Consider the following 19,924-nt stretch of genomic DNA (forward strand, 5'->3'; position numbering starts at 1 on the left):
CGCAGCGGGGAATATTTGCCCCGTAGGTCAAGGTTACGGCCGCTTTCGCGGGTATTTCAAAGCACAAGTGCTGCGTAGCTGCTCCCTTCGCCGGTGGTTTCACGTCCTCTGCTAACCCCATCCGTCACGGAGTTTGGAGGTCGCTCTTCAGCTGGAGAAATGCCCCCAGCAGCGTGGCTCCAAACCATCAGGAAAAAAAAAAAAAAAAAAAAAGAAATCAAAGCCGTGAAAGCTCTCGGCTGCGCCCAAAGGTGCCGGGACACGGCTCTGCGCGGTATTTGTGGGTGCGTTATTTCAGAGCCCTCGATAACCTCTTTGTGGGCCATCGCACGCTTAAGGCATCACAGGAACGTGGCGTCTGCTGATCAACAGCCATCCCGGTCCCGCGGACGCTGCGTGTGGGACCCAAACCAGGGGTTTTCCAGCTGCTGCTCCCTCTCCGCGGCGGAGGAGGAGGTTTCTCAGGTAGCAGGAGGGTTTTTCAGCTGGGGCTGAGCTTCTGCTCTGTCCCCAGCAGCGCGGTCAGCAGAGAAGGTCCGGAGCATCCTACGGAGATAAAGTCCAGGCAAACCAACCTGCATCCGAGGAGTTTTATATTTAGCAAGAGCTGCTTCTGGATGAGTCTTCAACAGCTCTTGAGCGGCCCATCGCCCTCCCACGGCATTTTATCCGGCTTCTGCTGCGAGTTACCCAAGGTGCCCATCTCCAAACGATCAGTTCGGACGTGTCTATACACGAAACCGCTCGGGAATAAACACGTCCTCGCACCGAAGCAGGTATCCCGGGTCAACTCACAGCCACCATTCCCCAAACGGAGTTTTGAAATGTCAACAAACGCCGCGACAGCCAAGTGTTCGGACAGGAGGCTCTCCGGTATGCGCAGGATTGCACGTTAAAAATAAAACAAGCTTTGGCAGAGGGTCCCTTTCCCCCATCAGCGTCAGGACAGCAAAACCAAGTCCTTTATTTTGCTGCAAGCCTCCGGATGAGCTTGCTTTGAGTAACAGCATCCCAAATTCTCGGACTAAAAGGACCGAAGGCAATCAAGCGTTGAGCACAACAGGTTTTCTCGCTCCTCTCGCATCCTCGGCCACATCTCAGGCGTACCCGGAGTAATAAAGCATCGCATTTTGGTTCAGGCTTTTCCTAAACGCGGGCTGTCGTTACGGCTGCTGGTGATTATTTTGCACGAGCATCCAGATACATCCAGGCTGTTTTATTTACATTCCGTCGAAGTGGGGCGGGGGGGGGGGGGGGAAGCAAAGCCGGAGTCAAAACCAGACAGGGGAAAACAGGGCCATCTGCAAAGAATTGCTGAAGATGTCAGGGTTGTTTTATTTACTTTTGTCGAGGGAAGAGCGTAATTACAACAAAACTACTGGAAGAAGAGCTACGCCGACGGCGCAGGAGGCAGGCAGAGGTGAGAAGACGTGGAGCACGTTCCCAAGCAAACTCCAGCTTAGTGACCCCTTCGGAAAATCAAACGCCCCCAGCCTTATTTCTCTCCCTAGAGGTATTTTTCGCGCTCAATTATTTCAAAACTCGTAGCAAAATTTTTCTACCTCTTTTTAGGGCTGGTATCTTTTCAATCACAGTTACTGCCTCAAGCCTCCGCATCCGATTCCGGTACCTAACCGGATTCCCCGTGTCTTGCGCAATATTCAAGCAACTCAGCTGAGCACGACGCCCTCCCCAGCGCCGGACGCTCGACCCCCACGATAACTTACCCGGAACCACGGTTATTCCTACAGAATGTAACGCCTCGAGAGCTGAAATCCATCTGCTGAGCATTATCCGTCTTGTCTCGCCCACAGGGTTTTTGGGGAGAATCGCGCTTTTCAGAGGCGCGACACCCCGATGATGCGCTCCGAGCAGGACACAAGCAAACCCCGGGCACCCACAAAAGGTGTCGCTTGTACCCGAACGCTCCCATGAGCACAGATAAAACCCCGCGGTGCACGATAACAACATCTCTGCCTCGCCACACGCGGTTCTTCAGATTTTACGGGGGGGGCCGAACCAGCGGCAGAGGTGATTTAAAGATTTAAGCCGCGTATATCGTCCTTAAAGAAAAATAATCCAGGTGGTTTTCTCCTTCCCACCTCCGGCACTCCAGGTCCGCTCACCACTTCTGATGCAAGCCAGGGTGCGACAGATAAGAAAGTACCCACGAAGGCATTAATCTCTGTAATATTTACTATACCGACAGCGCCCAGAAGGGGCTTGAAGCATTGAGCCTTCAAATCCCCCATCCGTCACCTGCTCACCAGCCCCCGTTGGGACAGGAGCCCCCCAGAAGCGCAGGCAGCACCCCCTCGTTATCCAAAAGCCGCCACCAACACAAAAAGACCCCGATACGGCGCATCGACGAAGCCGAACAATCCCGGTTTTGCTGAATCACAATCCCGGTTCCTCGATGAATGGGGAGAGTGAGAACAGAGAAGGCCAGAGACACGCACCCCGACACGAAGACGCTCACCCTGCCCTCGGACCCCCCCTGAAGCACCCAAACTTCCCGTACGTCCCCAGGCAAAGACGTACTCAACCAGTCGGGACACCGGCATCTACCTCCCGGCCCGTGAACGCAGGTCCTGCCGTTGCAGGCTGCGGCTCTGCACAGGAGTTACGAGCGTCTCCTTCAAACAGGCTTCACCTGCGAGTACCTGGTTCCCGAGCAAGGAGCAGTCGTTCATCTGCAGCACCAGGAAAACACAGACTCACCGCACGGTTTGGGTCGGAAGGGACCCTCAAAGACCACTTAGTCCGACCCTCTGCCACGGGCAGGGATGTCTTCAACTAGACCAGGTTGCTCAGAGCCCCGTTCAACTTGACCTTGAAGGTTTCCAGGGACGGAGCATCCACCACCTCTCTGGGCACCCTGTGCCAGAGCCTCACCACCCTCGGCGTCAAAAACTTCTTCCTTCTTTCTAACCCAAATCTCCCCTCTCTAAAACCATTCCCCCTCGTCCTATCGCTACAGGCCCTGCTACAAAGTCTGTCCACATCTGTCTTACAAATATCGTAAAGGCCGCGGCCTTCTCTCCCCCCGACAAACCCAACTCTCTCAGCCTGAGGTCTCCAGAGCAGAGGTGCTCCAGCCCTCGCATCATCTCCGTGGCCTCCTCTGGCCTGGCTCCAACAGCTCCATGTCCTTCTTGTGCTGGGGACCCCCGAGCTGGACGCAGCACTGCAGGGGGGTCTCAGCAGAGCGGAGCAGAGGGGCAGAATCCCCTCCCTCGAGCTGCTGGTCACGCTGCTGGACACGCAGGCCAGGAGACAGATGGCTTTCTGGGCTGCCGGCACACATTGCCGGCTCGTGTCCAGCTTTTCATCCACCACCAAAACATCACGGGAAGGTCTCAAGACTTTGCGCCTACTTAAAACAGGACTCCCCCGTTCTGCTCCTCAGCCTGTTGGCCAAACCCGTGCTGGCTCGGTACCCAAATCAAGCCAAAAATCAAAATCATTGATATTTGCTTCCTTCTCTCTCCCAAGAAAGACCAGAGGCGGGATGCACCGGTGCTGCGCAGCACATGGGACAGGCTCTCACCAGCTGCAGGGGTCGGCTGCGGAAATCGAGTTGCCAGAGTTCACCAGATCTGGCGTTCAGATAAACAAAGGAGTTCTGCTGCCACTTTCGTAGGTGTTAATAAAAAATCCTGGCTGGGGGGGAAGCCCCCCGCCTTCGCGCGCACCGGCAGGGTCTGCTCTGCCAGCCACCCGACGGTTGTAGCTTACGATACTGAACGTACGGATGGAGGAAACAAAAATCCATCTGGTTTTGGGGTGGGACAAGAAGGGCAGCAGAAGCAAACTCAACGGAAGAATAGTGCTGAATGGCTTCCAGAGAAACTCTCCTGGGAGAGCAGGCTCCGCTCCTCGGCGTTCAGCCAAAGGGACCTCGCAGACACCGGGAGGACTCCCCCAGGCCCGCAAAACGTCGATTGAATTTCTGAGTTGGGTTCTCCCGTCTGGCAGAGCCCAGGATTAACAACAGGCAAGCTACAGACTCTAGTCGTTTGGCACCTACCTTCTCCTCGCGCTCATATCCACCGGCTCATCGTTAATGTTTTCCTTCCCTGGCCTCCCTGCAGTCCTGCCATCCCCATGGGGCCTAAGGCTCCCATTCAGCTTTTCTTCGTAGACTTTCACACCATCCTGTTTCACCGGGAGCTCGTGGGGCACCTCAATGCCCGAGAGGTCTTTCCTCTTCAGCAGTGCCAGCATTTTCAGGCGCTCCATCGCCTCATGTCCTTCCATTTTCAATCTCTTTGCCAGGACATCGTCCCGATCATCTGCTTGGTCCAAGCTCCGTTTCAAGAGGTTCAGGCGCAGAGCATCTTCCGTCATTCTGTCCATCCTGTGGGACAGAGGTTGATATAAGGACACAATCAATATCACGGTAAACAGAAAACGGCTGCGACAGACCCGGTTCAACGCCGGCGGGGACCTCCGAGCCCAGCCTTCCCCCCCCCCGCCTTGGGGAGCACCGACCTCCCACGCGCCTCCATGCGGTGACCTGCTTTTAGTCCCCATCCTAAACCGGCCAGGCGGGGAGTTTCCCCAGCAGAAGGAACCGCACGCACCCGATGGGCGAGAGCACCCCGAAGCCCTTGAGAACGGGAGCACGATCCCTTGTTCGGCATTAAAACGCCGCCGTCTGTGACTCGACGTGATTTACTAGAAAGAGAAGCCGGCAAACACCCGAGTCGTCCAGGGACACGACGAGGGCATCTTGCATTACCGTGTCCAGCCTTAGTTTTTGTACAGCTTCACTTGCAGGCTTCGTGCCGTGGACTTTTGTTTTTTGAGGGGACCCGAGGCATGGTTTGAGCCCCCTGCTATCGGTACGAACACCACGGCACGCCAAGTTTGGTCGCAAGCTTCCAAAAATACAGAAAATCCCTCACCACGCGGGTTTTTTTTCCTGCTCTTTCTAAGCTCTCGGGCGAAATTGCGCTGTTAGTCGGCGAGGAATGCGAGGCACCTTCTCAAAGGATGAAGGCACACGCAGGACCATCCCCACCCACGCTCCCACTCCATCTTCTCCTGCCTCTCCTTCCAGGTGCAGAAATGCCCCGTGGCAAACAGATGCATTAAAAAGAGGAAGGAGCCGCAGAGCCCATCCCAACCCCATCTCTCTGCTCCCAGGCTGATAAGAAACTAGCTACAACAACAACACAAACCCAAGAAAAGCCAAGGAAGCTCCACCTGAAAACAAGGAAAGACCAGCTCGGTGAGGTCTTTACCTACCGACATGCAGACCGGGGTTGGGGACGATGACGAACAACCGGGGAATAAGTCAGAATTAAAACGCGGCCGTCTCAAGAACGCCGATTACTTTTTTGGCTCCGGGTGCCAGCAGCTCGCAGGGGCTCGTTAGTAAGGTCTGCGTGCTCCAAGCTGGAAGACGAGGCCGAAGCGGCCGAATCTTGGGCACCTCTGCTCCTCCGCGCTCGCTTCAGGTGGAACTTCCTAAACTTGGCTCTAAGTCACTCACGAGATAAAGCTTCGCCGAGCCAAACTCCTGCCAGGAAAACGTCATTCTGGCTCAGTTATAAATCCCCTATAATTACACATCTCCCGAAGCACAGCTGTCACACAAGTTTGACTACAGCATCGATACGGTTTCAAGGGTATGAACCGTGCTAGAAAAACCTTACCCTTAAAAAAAGGGGGGGGTGCAGTCGCGGCAGGCAGCAAGAAAACAAACGCAAACCTGCAACGCAATAGAAAAAAAGTCCGAGCAAGCTTCTGGCACAGTCCGATCTATCTCAGAGAGGCTGCCGTGTTCAGGGTGAGCACCTTAGACTTCTTTCTACTCGACAGTCTCGTCTTTCTGCAGGAAAACGCACGTCTACTGCAACCAAATATAGAAAGGCAAGCACAGGCAAGCCAAGGAAGACACATGAAATGCCGCTCTCCACCCCCATCCCTAAGAAGTGACCCCAGGTTAAATTGAAGCCGTGAGTGGCGGTGGGTTATTTAAGACACCACGGGATAGCGAGAAGCCTCACCGCACCCAGCGTTGCGGTCTGGATCCGGCTGCTGGGAAAGCGCCGAGCTCCAATTAACTCAGCCATGAAAGGGCCTCCACGGCTGCTTCCTCCGCTTCATACTCTGGGGAGATGAAAGAAAGCGAGGAGGAGGAGGAGGAGGAGGAGGAGGAGGAAGGAGAAGTCCAGGTACCTGGCAGACGAAGGCTGATGCGTGGGGAGGGAAGCACAGGCACTTTCCAACCAGCCGTCGCTTCGGTGTTTGCTGGAGGACACGTTAAAAAAGCATCCCTAGATAGTGGTACCCACCCCGCGGCGCGGTCAGGTCACCCTGCAGGTTCTTCCCTACTGGGAAACCGCTTCGTCCCTATGAAACGACCTCCGCGTTGAATATATCGCTTAAAAAATACCGCAGAATAACACACCCCGAGCATAGGAGAGCTGGTGCCACCCTGAGAGATAAGAAGTTTCACTGAATTATGTCTCGGTACTCAAAAACCTTGCGTTGCTTCACGCACGTGGATAGCGCCGAGACAAACGCAGCTGTAATATTGCTGGTAAGCAGAAAAATAAAACACTACGAGAGCGCAACAAAGGAGGTTCAGGCTTTCCTGAGCGCACAACGGCCGTCTTCTGGCCTTCAGAAGGGCAGGGAGACGTACCTGCGTGAGGAAAACCATCAGAAGGTGCTAAAAATTTACCAGTTTTAAAAAATCTGAAAGCTGACGTCTGCGCCTCAAGGGCGTCACATCCAGCAAACCTGGCACGGATGAAAAATAAAAGCGGCGTACCCAAAAGGAGAGTCGCTGGGCTCTGATGCGGTTTCAGATCGAGCCGTGCCCCTTCGGAGGTAGTTATTTAAGCAAGCTAAAGCGTCGCCACGAAACGTGAGCGGAGCTGCGCGTTTCCTTTAAAGACCCACGGCAGCCGCTGTCCCTTTGAACTGCTACGCGGGAAAAGAGAAGAAATTACCCGCTAGCAACCGCTGGTTTGGAGCTGGGCTGTCTCTGCGTACCCGTGTGCAGAAGGAAGCTGTAAAACCCCGTCTGCAGGCACGCGGGCGACGAGGAGTGTTATCGCGTGAAACAAAGCCAGCGACGGACGGAGGCACCGGCAGGATCCCTGCCAAGCGAATGGAGTCGGCAGCAGCCAGGGTCCACCACCACCGAGACCACAAAGGAGACGCAGCGGCGGTACGGAAAGGAGAAGAAACCTTTTGCTCAGCCGATCTGCAAGACAGAAGGTCTCCTTCCGCCTCCCCTTCCCCGCAGGAAGCCCAGAGACCTTACGGTCCCGTCACCAAAGCAGGTTTTTGGGTGTCCCTCACCTACGTGGACCCATCTTGCTCCATCGCCAGAGCGGTACCACGTCCCCGAGCATCACGGCGTCGCTGTGATTTATTTCTCCAGCTTTGCCGTCAGCCGCTAGCACAGAGCTGGAGCACGGAGCAGTTGGGAAACATCGTCTCGGGACCCAGAAGAGGAACGCACCAGGTAGGAAATCAAGTTTTTTACTGACAAACACGGAAGAAACAACACACCAGCCTCCAGGATTCGGCGGCAGCGCAATTTCGGCGGCAGCGCGATTTCGGCGGCATCATTGAGCACGTGCTGTAGGAGGGAAGGACTGAGCAGAGCACGACCCAAAGCCCTGCTCGCGGAGACACGAGTAGACGGTATCTGAAGGGTTTCAAAACGCCCTCCCCTTTAACGTTAAGTGGCTTCGTCACCAGAAACAAATCAAAAGCAAGTGTTATCAGAAACAGGTACCACAACTATTTAATCCTTTCAAGAGGAGGCTTTCCAGGCTGGGTAAGGAGCACACGCTTTCAGCCAGATTCAATAAAAATTAAATTAGGCTTCAGGTTCTTTATTGAATGGGGCCCTTCAGCGTTAACTCTCGGCTGCGAGGAGGGAGGCGGGGAGGGGAGAAACTGCAGCTTTACTGGGAGCCCTGGGAATTTCCAGAGCACCTCGACTGCCAGGGGAGAGCACTCGACTTCCTCCAAAATCAGCAGAAGAGAGCAGGAATTCTTTCAGCGAGTCTGAAGGGCAGACAGTCAGGAACTTCAGTACCGGCCCCGCTCCGTGTCACAGTAACCCAAACGAAGAGCAGCAATTAAACCTCTCGTTTGACTCGTGAACGAGGACTGGCCGTGAAGCATCTCCTCTTTATCAGCAATCTGGGATTGTAAATGAAGCAAGAGCAGCTTTTTTTCCTCCCCCTCCTCTGAATGTTAGCCATTTCTTGGAAGAAACTAGCCTCGTTAATCAGGCGGTAATAGGACCACGTTAAATGGATGCCGTCACCGGACGATACGGGTGTGCTGGAGTCACACCTGAAGGACGGGAGTTCAACGGGCACGCCGGCACATCTTCACCAACACGGCATGGCAAACCAGATCAGCCTGACGTGCCTCCCCTCCGGCAAAGCGTTCCCGGAGATCTGGCACATCCCAGGAAGCAGGCTCTCCCTCTCACTTCCCTAAGGAACTTTATTTAAAAAAAAAAAAAAAAAAAAATTTAAAAAAAAAAATTGAAATAAAATTCTCAAACGGTGGCAAAATCCCTCAGGGGAAAACAAGAGAGCTATAAAACATGTTTTGTTTCTCACTTGATACAAACTGTAATTATCTCCAGTTGCAGCTCTGTAGGTGAGCAAGCTTTCCTGACTACCTAAAAAAAGAAAAAAAGCTGGCGTCAGTTTAGAGCCAGGATTTAAGCGGCTCCCGGGCGGCCAGAAGAGGAGAGGGGACACCCTGCTCAGCCGCAGGGACGCGGGGCGATCCGAGAGAGGAAACGCAGTGAGACCGGACCGGCCGATGTTGGAGGAAAAACGCCTTCTAGGAATCCCAGCAAAACTTCTGCAGCCGAGCCGGCGAACCCGCAGCGCCTGGCCACGATGGGAGGGTCTACCGACGGCGATTCCCCGATACGAACGGACAAGTCGCAGTCGCTCGGCGCGCAGAGACGCTCTCCCCAAAGACTTCGGGACCCCAAATCCGACGCTCCGGCGGCTGCCGAACATCGCCGCCGCCCAGGCGAGCTCCAAACCTCCGTCTCCACCCCGGTTTCAAAGCACGAGAGCTCTCCTCTCCGCAGCCCCTCCAGTTCGAACCGCGCCGTTTCCAGCATCGCCGGTTGCCAGGCTCACCTTCGTTTTCGGTTCGCGACGTCCCCAACGCCCGCGGACGACGGCACGGGCACGTTGTTCTGCGCGGAAACGCGAGAGCATCGCGGCCCGGCGCCCGTCTGTGCCGATGCCGCCTTCGGCAAGGCAGTCATTAGGTTCAGCATCGCGCGCTCCTCTATACGTTCCTTTACCTTTAGGCAGTTTCACTTCTCCGGCGCTCGAAAGACAGGTTTGCCGTTCCCAGACAAACAAAGCAGCGGCCCCAATTTTCCATTTATATTTGATACAGCACCCACAAGGAAAAAAAAAAAACAAAAAACCAAAAAACAACCCAACATAACTATTTTAAAAGCTGGAACAAGTGAGTTGAGCCAAAAAAAATTACTATTATACCGGAGAAGCAAGTATATCTAGGGACTAGATATAGCCGGTTCTTTACGCACAGCCTGTTCAGATAAATATCCTTCCGAGATTTACCTGGCGAAGGTGGGACCAAGCAACTGAAATGTGGAATCATCATCAAAAGTTAATTTGAACACGAGTTTATTCAGGGAAGCCCCGGGAGGTTACAACCCCTTCCCCATCTTTCTTTTGGGGCTCCTCCGTAGCGTTAACCCGCACTTTTTGTCTCCTACGCGACCAACCGCAATCGTCCAGCCGCTATTTCCCGTCCTCAGACCCTCCACAACTAATTGATGGGTTGCAATTAACAGGCTGACGCGCAGCAAAGCTGAAAGGCGACGCAAGATAACGTGCTATCCTACCTGCCCGACCGAGAACCAGAAGGACCCAGAAGGAAAAATCTTACAAAAGAAACCAGCAGACACTCGGCAAGACTCCCCTGGAGCCGCGAGAGAGGCTGCAGGTACAGAAAACCCGACAGAAATCCTCCAATTTCTACCTCTGGGTGCGATCCAGACCGGGAGGTGCAACCTGCACTTCTCTTTTCTCACGGGAGTCCGAGCGAGGCACCCGAGGTCAAGGCCACGACATCCAGAAGTCACGTCGCCGCTGCCAGAGGTTTCCTCCAGCTCCCAGGCTGGAGCTTTCCGGCCGCCCGCATGCCGGGCAGCGTCAGCCACAGCAAGCGTGGATCAGCCGAGACGGGACACGCTCCAACGCTCCATCCCCGGCCGGGAAAGAGCAAAGTCTCCTCTTTTCCTCCGCTCCGGACTCTCTGCACAAGGGATCTCTGATCCACCACGAGGGATCTTTGATCCTCCTCCTCTCCAAACTAGCCAGGGCTAAAAGTTTTTGCGGCGTGCTCCAAAATCCTCCTGGCAACCCTGCTCCTGCCTTCCTGCGAAGCTGTTTATACTGGCCGCCGTCGCAAGCATCCGAGGCAAGGCGGACTCTACAACAGATCTCCTCATTTCTCAAAAGGAAAATCTTCCCCCGGCCACGTGGTACCAGTGACACAAGGTCTCCCCAGTCCCATCCCGCCCAGTAACAACCAGTTTCCTCACTCATCTCTGCTCCAGCAGCACAAGGAGCGACTACGGAGCGGAGCTGCTACGCAGAGGCAGCCGACGGCCCCGGGAGAGCCGGGACAACTACCTGGGGCTCCTGCCTCCGAGGGAGCGTGAAAGGAAAATAAAAGGACAAACCAGACCCGGCGCTTGCTCTGCTCCTCGCAAAGCCGCTCATCTTCCAGGGAGAAGGGCAAAGACACGCCGTGCCCCACGAGCCGCGCCGCCGGGTACCGCGGGACGCTCCGTGCGCGTGCAGATGGCACGTTTATTTCTGTTCTTGCTTCTTTGCTGTCCAGGTAAGGCATCACCTTTATAACCCTGCCCGTATCGGCTGCTTAACGCGACACAGTTCCGGGGCAACGCCAGCTGCCGTCAGCCAGCCCGGAGCTGCGGAGGAGGCAACGCCGGCCCGGCAGGTCCGTTTTGGAGGACGAAGAGCCAAAAGCAAATCTTTCAGGGCGCTCGCAGAGCTCCCCGGCTCACCGCAGCTCGCTAAAGCCTGCTGGGATGCTCAACGCTCGCAGTGAGGATGAGACCGGTGGCGAGGAAGTCGCTGGGGGTAGTTCATCTCCAGAGATTAACCGGATAGAAAGCCAGGCTGTTCGGGACGGCGTAGCACCGAGCCCGCTCCACGTTACGGCGCGATCACGCCACGGTCAGGCACTGCAGACGTCGAAAATTTCGCGGGAGCGATAGCGTGCACGTGCGCATCTCCTGCGCGCACCTTTACGGATGCACCTACAGGAGAGAAAATCCTCCCCGTGACAAGCCGGTGGCTAAACCAGAGCCCTAAAAGAAAGCCGGTCACGCTCAAACGAGGAAGGGGACGGTAGAGTCCTCCACGACGGTTATCGGCAGAGTCTGGGCGGGCAGCGGCGGCAAAGGACAAGCGCCAGGGAAATCCACCGAGAAGCCAGAACCGACTGCAGGCAGACGGGCATCTGCGGCAGCTCCAGACGACCAGAAGCACCCTGAACCCGTTGAGAAAGGCTCTTCTCTAGAAAGACGAGTTCTTTCCCAAGCGCAGCTTAAGTCCATCCACGTGCACGGACCATTACAGCCTAACGACGCTCCGGCGGACGGGGATGCTTTTTCCTCCCAGCGAAATATCTCCGCCACCGGCACGGATTGCGTGACACGGCGCAGGAGGACGGAGCATCTCCCGCATCCCACGCGGGCAAAAACCGGTTTCCAGTCGCCACCGTCGACTAGAAGGACGCCGTACTTCAGCCACCAACACACGACCAGTAACACCAGTCGCCGGTAAATCCCGACCGAGCGTTTTTTATTCTTCCAAGCAGACCCTAAGCATCCAGGGAAGCTAACGGTCGCCCTTCCACCTCCTGAATCCCAGCCTAAATCCACAGCTCGGCTTCAGCCTAGACTTCGCACCAGGTTTTACCCCACCGGGACAAGAGATGCAGAAGCGAGACGCGGGTACACGAAATAAAACCCGAGGGGAAGCGGACACCTTCACGCGCAAGGTGGAAACATCTGGGGCTGCGGTGGTCAAAAAAAAAAAAAAAAAAAAAAAAGCAAAAGGGTTGGATTACCAGGACAAATTCATTTATAACACGCAGGGTCGCACCAAAGAGACTTCCAGCATCCGGCATCCGAACCCCAACGTCCCCACGTTATCCGTAACGTTTTGCAGGGACCGAACGCCCGACTGGCGTGTCCGTCCCCGTGCGCCGCGGTCGGGTTAGAGCGAAGATGCTCCAAGCAGCTCCGCCACCATCTTGGTCCCTCCAAACAACAGGAACCGCGCCACAATTTGTATATTAAAAACTACTAGGTCGGCGGAATACGAGCTGTTCAAAGCCCTGTTCTGCCGGGCTCGGGGAGCAGGAACGGCGTTTACACGCGCTGAGGAGGCGAGGTCCAACTTACCTGGACGTGCTCCGCTCCCGCTGCCCAGAAGCCGCTTTTGCACCCCTGAATCGCGCGATTTCCCCCTCGCTCGCTTAAGAACACGCCGAGCCCGTAGGCAAACGGTGGGTTTCACGCGATTCGGCTCCTCGTCCGGAGCCCGTCGGCTCCACGGGATGAAATCGTGCGTCTAGGGGCTGCCGAGAGCCCGGCACATGCACCGCTCCGACGTCTTCGCTTCCATCTAGGCTGAATACAAACCAACATCTACGTCGTAAAACGCATTTCAACACAGCACACACAAAATGGCTGGCTCCCAAGACGAGCATTTCCATACAATACTATAAAAAGGATAATAACCTAAAAAGGTAATTATGACTTAACGGCTCGGCAGTCTGAAGAGAGATCTGCAAGAACGCTGATGCAAAAGAAGTGGGGGGGGGGGAAAAAAACCCCAACACCAACCACCCGGTATCGAATAAAAACGTGCTGCTCTTTTGAATCCCGACGCTACGGATTGTAAGTTGTCAAGAAATACTACGCTGGGCTCGGATTATTGTGCGAGCAGCAAAGAGAAATACTACGCTACAGCCCTGTGGAGGAATTTTTATGCAGGTAAGAAAGAAAATACGTAGGGCCTGTCGCGGAGATTTTATCGGGAGAACGTGCACGAGGCTTTAAAGAAACACACAGTCCTAAATACAGCCTTAACAAAGAGAAAATAGCTGAGAGAGTCTTTAAAAAAATTCACCGAGCGTAAAAGGAGAGTCATTCATAAATCGGGGGGTTAAGCAAGGCTTCTGCCTGCCATTCAGACGCACGAGAGGGGAATTAAAAAAAAAACAAAACAAAACAAAAAACCCACCAAAAAAAGACAAAGAAAATATTTTAGAAGACAAACCGTGAGGTTAGTTTTCGACAGGATCGGGGGAGCTGTCTCTCGCTTGCAGCAGACCGTAAATTCTTACAGTCGTTTCGGCGCAAACTCGTTAAACAGTTCTGCTGTTTCCCCTTCCCATCCCCAGCTCCGAGCGATGGGAGACACCGGGGGGGGGGGTTGGGGGTTTGTGCCCCCCCCCAGCTTCGTTATCGAGAAAGCAAATTAATAAACGAACTCCCGAAATATATCTCCACGATTCTAAATCGCCACGGTCGGTACGGACACATCGCAACTTCCAAAATCGACTCCGTCTCGTTGGATTAAACACAGTGGGGAGGTGGGGGGGATTGCACGGCTCGGGAAACACAACCCCGGCCCCCCCGCACCCCGAATCACCGCTGTCCGGCTCGGGGCGGCCCCGGGTTGAGTTTTGCACAGTACGAACCTAACGGCGGGCAGGAAAAGCCTTTTTTTTTTTCCTCCCCTCTCCTATCTTCCCCTCCTAAGTTTGCATTTTTAGTAAAGTTAATTTATTAGAGGAAGGTAATCGCAGCTGCTGCACCCAGCGCAACGGACCTTACACCTTACCCCAGAAAATCATTTTCAGGGAAGGGGGGGGGCGGGGGAGAAAGCTGCTTTTTGCCTCTTAACAGGGGGGGGGGAAATATATAAAAACACTCCTCCCACTTCACCAGGATCGCACGCTTTGGGGAAAGCCAGCTGGAAAACACTCCCCACCCTCGATGAACCGGTCAGTTCGGAAAAAAAATATCTATTATTATAATAATAGTAAAAAAAGGGGGGGGGGGGGGGAAGGGGAGCGTTCGCCTCCATCCTCCTCCACCTCTCCTCCCCATCCGTCAGGCTGAGCAAGCCGGGGATGACGCAGGCTTCCTTATATAATGCGCCGCGATTTCCTCGACTGCGGGCCCTGCCTTTGTGCGCGCCGCACGCTCCTGCGCGCTGGCGGCGAGCCACGCGCGCCCGTCAGCTGGCGGCCTCCGCGCACGGCGGGGCCCGGGTGGCGTGAAAAGGGGGAGGGGGGGGGGGTGGAGAAAAAAAAAAGAAAATAAAAATAATAAGAAAATAAAAGAAAGGGGGTGGTGGTGGTACATCAAACCATCGGGGCTGCAGACGGAAAAAATTAAAATAATAATTTCTATTTTTTTTTTCGGTATTCGAAATCAGCCTTTCCTTGCAGTAGAGCGGGGAGGGTCAGATTTAGTAATTCCAGGAGAATAGCGATGGTGGGAGGCTGGAGAGAGGTGGGTTTTTTTTTTGGGTTTTTTTTTGGAGAGGGGGGAGAAAGGGGAAGGGAACCGCTCCAACAGCAAATACAAGCAACAGTGCTAGTTTTCTCCTTAAAATATTCTGTAAAGACATTACATCTAGCTGCCAACCTCATGTTAAAAAAAAAAAAAAAAAAAAGAAAAAGCAGATCTGATAATCCATAAAGAGCCTTTTGTCTGTTAAAAAAAAAAAATAAAATAAAAAAAGGACAGTCTAAAGAATACTTACAGGTACAATATTCCTGCTGCCTCCTCTAGTTGTCAAGAAAATTAGGGAGAAAAGAAGGGGGGGACGGGAGAGCCGGGGAGGACGGAGCGGGAAGGGGGGAGAGGAGGGCGAGGAAGAGCCAAGCTTTTTTTACGAGGAGCCCTCTCGGCAGAGCATGGGCGGCCCCGCGTGCCATCCCCCTCCAGGGACCTGCAGAAACCCTGTCTCAAAACGGGCACTTCCCTGCCAATCATGCGCTGTACTGTTATATTAAACAAAAGAAAAGGGGGATGCTTACTTTTACCCATGATGCCTCACGGGGCAGGGAAAAAGAGAAAAAAAAAAGAAAAAAAAAAGAAGGAAAAAAAAAAAAAAACCAGTTGCAGCCGGTTTGTAACCTCAGGACACGGAATTATCTCTTAATTTTTTTTTTTTTAAATTTTTTTTTTTTTTTTTTTAAATAAGTGGGTTGTGGTATAAGAGTCAGTTGGCTGCCACCCCCTCCCTCCCCCGGCCGCCAGCAGCCCCTGGCCCCCCGCCAAACTTTGTCTTCATTCATGAGAGCTCCTTTCCTCCGATGGTATTTTAACTGTTTCGCTCCCAAAAAAAAAAAAAAAAATTAAAAATTTAAAAAAAAAATTTGACAATCGGGTCCCTCGACGCTCTGCGCGCCGAGCCGGCGCAACCGGGGCTTTCCTTCCGGCGTGGCGTCGTTCGAGTCCTGTCCGTCCCGTGTCCCCCCCCTCCAAAAAAACCCAACCCACCCCAAGGTAGGGGAAGGCGTCAAAGCGTCCTCTCCCTCGCCCGGCTCATGGCACGCCGGTGCCGGCGAAGATGCCGAGGGACGCCGGCGACGCCGACCGTGGCACGAGGGTGGACCGGCGGCACGGGTGACCATAGCCCCGCTCACCGGAGGACATCTCCGCGCCCTCGGGACCGGCCACGGGCACCTGGTTTCAAGTCCCAGATGGTTTCGAAGGTGCCAGCTGCGGATTTGGCATCGGAGAGGAAGGATCCGGCGGGATTTTGGTTGGCACCGCGGCACCTGAGACCGGACTCCAGCAGACAGCGGCTCTACCAAACCTCAAGTTGAGCTGTTTTACCCAAATTACCCAAAGACGATCGATTCCCGCGGCACCGGTCCCTACGGCGAAGAAAAGGAAGTCTAGAGGTGGAAGCGAGAGACTAGGGGTGAAATGCGGGAGGAAGGATGACGGCGACAAGTTTGAGGCCCTCGTTAAGGAATTTAACGTGGATTTTGAGTGTCCACCACACCAGGCAGCTCCTCCGTACGCAACGAGGACGGAAACGATTCACGTTCGTCTTAGTCCAGTTCCACTCGGCCCATCAGCTTTTTATAAACCCGGAATTATCGAATTTGGTTTATTTATTTATGCCGAAAGCAGAAATAAAACCGATATTTCCCCCGTCTTTGCAAGCCAGAAAGGAGAACCCGAGAGACGGAGAGCCCAACGTGAAAGCGAAGCTGGGCTACCGCCGCTTACCCTACCCTGACGTCTACTGCTACGTGTCTGGGAATAGGTTAAAAAGCTCGGAACGGAATTCTTTTGAATGACCGTATCCTTTTCACGAGGCACCTCCGCTACGTTTTACCATTTATTATTTATCTCTCCAATATATTTTACCATTTAAAGCTCCTACCCAAAGGGAAAGGCCTAGGGCTCACCCGCCTCCCCTCACCACATCCTTTATCAGGACCGGTCTGATCTAAACCCTCTCCGTTAACGAACCGGTTCAACTATTTTCCAATATTTTCCAGTGTTTTCCAATATTTCCGGCTTTGCCAAACACGGAAGGGGAACCGGCGTCTCAACGGTTCAGCTGAAAACGGTTGGTGCGACCGGGTGGCCAAAATAACCGATGAAACGGGAACCTTCCATTTTGGGTTGCAAATCACAAAATGGTTCTAATCAAAGGTTAACGAGAGCTCTAGCGTCAATTTGGAGAGACTCCCCGCGTGTAATTAGTATTAGTACTACACTTAATTTATCTGTGGAGCAAGCAGAAGTGACCGACTTACAAATTACATCTTTTTCAAGATAACGCACGCAGGTTTCACTGGTTTTACGCGCTGAAAGCATTATCAAATCATCTTCTAAAAATAAAGCTATTACACAGCGCACAAATAACCATGTAATCTATAATACCCAGTAACTATCGCGTATTTAGTCAACCTATGGGCTGCAGAGAAGCTGGTAATTAAGCAGAGTTTCAATGCCACTCCAAGCACTGGTACTACCCGCGTTTGCCTTTATTAGATAAAACGGAACAATTTCGTTTACAAAGGGGGGAAATAACTAATTAGGTTTTAATTACATGGTAGTTACCATAGATTTATAAACTAATGAGGTGGTGGTTTGGGCCCCAATAAGATTTATTTCCAGGCTGCGTCCACCGAAACCGTGCAGACACGGTGGCAGGTCACGGGAGAACGAAGAAGAGAAGAGCGGGATAAGAAATTGGTATTTTTTAAGAGAAAGTCCAAGCGCATTATGGCTGAGAAGTCCTCAGAAATCCTGAGCTTTTGGGGGTCTCGGGGCGGGGGGGAAGAAGGTATTACATGAGGAAACCTCTCTTCCATCAAACCCACAGGCTCCGACGTGCCGCGGTTGGTGGTCATCGCCGGTGGTACGGTCCCTCCACGCAGAGATGGGCGAGCGTGGCTTCTCCTCCCAGGGAGCTCTCGCTCGTCTTTTGACAGTATTTGTTCAATCTTAGGCAAAAAAAAAAAAAAATCTGCGCGGTGATAGCTGGGAAACGCTCCTCGAGTCCAGCCGTCTCGCCAACATCCAGGCACCGGTTTTCCTTTCCCTCCGCAGATTGCCGTTATCCTTAACGTAACGCTGCTTGGGTCGGGTGACAGACAAAACCGACCCCTCTCTTCATTGAAAACCCGGAATTGAGATGTTCGACTGCCTCTCAACATTCATGCCTAAGCGACGTGTCCTTGGCTGCGGGTTGTCGCAGCCGAAATTCAGTTCCCCGACACCGGGTCCACGTACGATGCTCGGTTCATCTGCCCAGGTTTGCTGCTTCTAATTTCTTCACTGTGTCATGGACAAACATCAACCGGTATCAAGGAGGAGACTCCACTACCTGAAATGGTTCCCTCAAGGGAAATCTCCACCCTACGCTTCTTCGTCTCATCTCCTCATCGACACCAGCCCACCGCGGCAAAAAGTTTCTCCAGCATTTTTCTCTGTCCCCAGTCGCTTCCATTCTCTGACTTTTTTAAGACCGTTTCACTTTTTTTTTTTTTCCATACTCCCCACGTTCCTCCAGACCTTTCATCCTCGTTTTAAGGCGCGCGGCGATTCGGCAGAGATGAAACCGTTTCCAACAAATTAGGGGTGGTTGAAGATGCCTCACATCTCTCCTCCTGCCCTGTCCTTTATCCCGCTGTTGCAAGGCTTCTGAAAGATCTTTATGGCCAGGACGGGGAAAGGTATTGGTAAAACATCACTGGACTGTTCATTTAATTGAATTTTAGGGTCCTTTCATAAGGACCCATCCTCTGGGTGCTTCTATTTCCAGTATGAAAAGGCCTTTGACGAAGTCTGCAAAAGTGCTAACAATAGCTGCTTTTATGCGGCTCTGTTTCCCGAACCCAATTCATTATCTGCAGGTGATCCATCGTCGAGAAATCTCTCCCCGTTCCCGTCGGCTCTGCCGGGTGATTAGCCCAGAAGTTCCCATCTTCTCTTCATTTACAGGGATTCTTAAATATAATACACAAAGGACGGGTGGGCAAGGGTCTCTAGGGCGGCAAGCCTTCAAGCTTTCCCAGGTAACTAATCAGGAAGGTAAGAAAAAGGCGGCCGACCAGAAAAGTAGGATGCAATCGCCTGGAGTTAATTTATTGGGACGAAATAGTTGGAAAGTTTGAATTATAAAAGTCACTTGTTAAAGGACTAACGTAGCGCGGTACCCAAGGAATGGCGGGGTGACGGTTAGCCCGTGATGTGACCACTGTGCACCGGCCCAGGAAACGATGACGGTGCCACAACCCCAAAATAAGCAATAAAATTGGGTAAAGTTCCCAACACTGGGGACAAGCGATGGATCCACGGCATTTAACGGCGCAGGAGAAGGGCGTAAGGGATGAAGAGCGGAGGGTGGGTTTGATGGTACAGGCTGGTAACGAGGTTGAGCCCAGAAGACTGAACTTCCCGGCGAGACACCACGAGGAACCGAAGCACTAAAAGACAGCTCAGGATACAGACTTGCATCCGTGCTGCTGGTATTTCAAATCAACACATCTAAGAACGACAAATCTCTCCTAATCATTTATCTGGGGAAAAATAAAAACAAAAAACACCCGGTCCCGTGGACGGTCACTGCTCTGCGTTGTGCCGGGGAGCACCGGAAAGTCTCCAACAGCAGGAGCAAAGCGAGGGACGGGAACAGGGTGGGATTCACCAGGACTCAACTCTTCCCTCGTTGCTTCTTCCCCATCCGCGCCGTCCTTTGGTTATAAACCTGTCAGCCGAGCTGCCTCTTCTCCTCCAAAACAGAGGGATCCTGGACCAAAATCCCCTTCTCTTCATGTTTTTTTGGACTTTCTTTCCTTCCTTCTCATCAGCTAATAGCAAGCAGATGATTGTCATCATCATCACACAGCTTCAGACTAACAAGTACTTTGAAAAAATATTTCCGTAAAACTGGAAGACAGTTACATGAGAGAAGGAATGATTATTTTTTTCTGGTCGCAAACGGCATAACCCCACTACGTGAGTCCAGGCCTGGGGTTAATCCCTCTGAAATGATCAATTCTCTCTAAAATACGACACAACCAAGGCTCAGATCTGTCCTCTGACCGATCTCCTTTGAATTTTTCCACTACAGCGCCGAGGTGAGCTCCCCTCGCTCACTTTTAATGGCAATTTTAACAGATTGGTCACGTTCCTTGACACCACCGACTAGCTGCAACGCAATATTTTCGTCGCGGTGCTATCCCACCGGAAAACGAACGGACGGCAGTCCTATTTCTATCCTCACCACAAAGCGTGGGAAGCTAACCATGTCCAGCAGCTGCCGGCTTCCCAATCCAGTTGTTT

General features: G+C 53.1%; 1 protein-coding gene across 4 annotated transcripts in view; it reads right to left on the reverse strand.

Moving 5' to 3' along the window:
* The window catches only part of GATAD2B (GATA zinc finger domain containing 2B), a 40,084-nt gene that overhangs the window by 10,798 nt on the left and 9,362 nt on the right, over positions 1-19,924 (reverse strand). The window contains exons 1-2 of one of the 4 annotated variants that reach the window (XM_054806360.1): positions 14,868-15,167; positions 4,031-4,360 (exon numbers count right to left, since the gene is read on the reverse strand). In XM_054806360.1, the coding sequence (XP_054662335.1) occupies positions 4,031-4,359 (329 nt within the window). In that variant the 5' untranslated portion in view covers position 4,360; positions 14,868-15,167. Of the gene's footprint in view, positions 1-4,030; positions 4,361-5,253; positions 5,528-12,490; positions 12,844-14,867; positions 15,168-19,924 lie in introns of those variants that run through there. The other 3 variants (XM_054806357.1, XM_054806359.1, XM_054806358.1) reach the window with 3 other exon arrangements.

This window comes from Grus americana, chromosome 29, assembly GCF_028858705.1.
Source record: "Grus americana isolate bGruAme1 chromosome 29, bGruAme1.mat, whole genome shotgun sequence".
NCBI lineage: Eukaryota > Metazoa > Chordata > Aves > Gruiformes > Gruidae > Grus > Grus americana.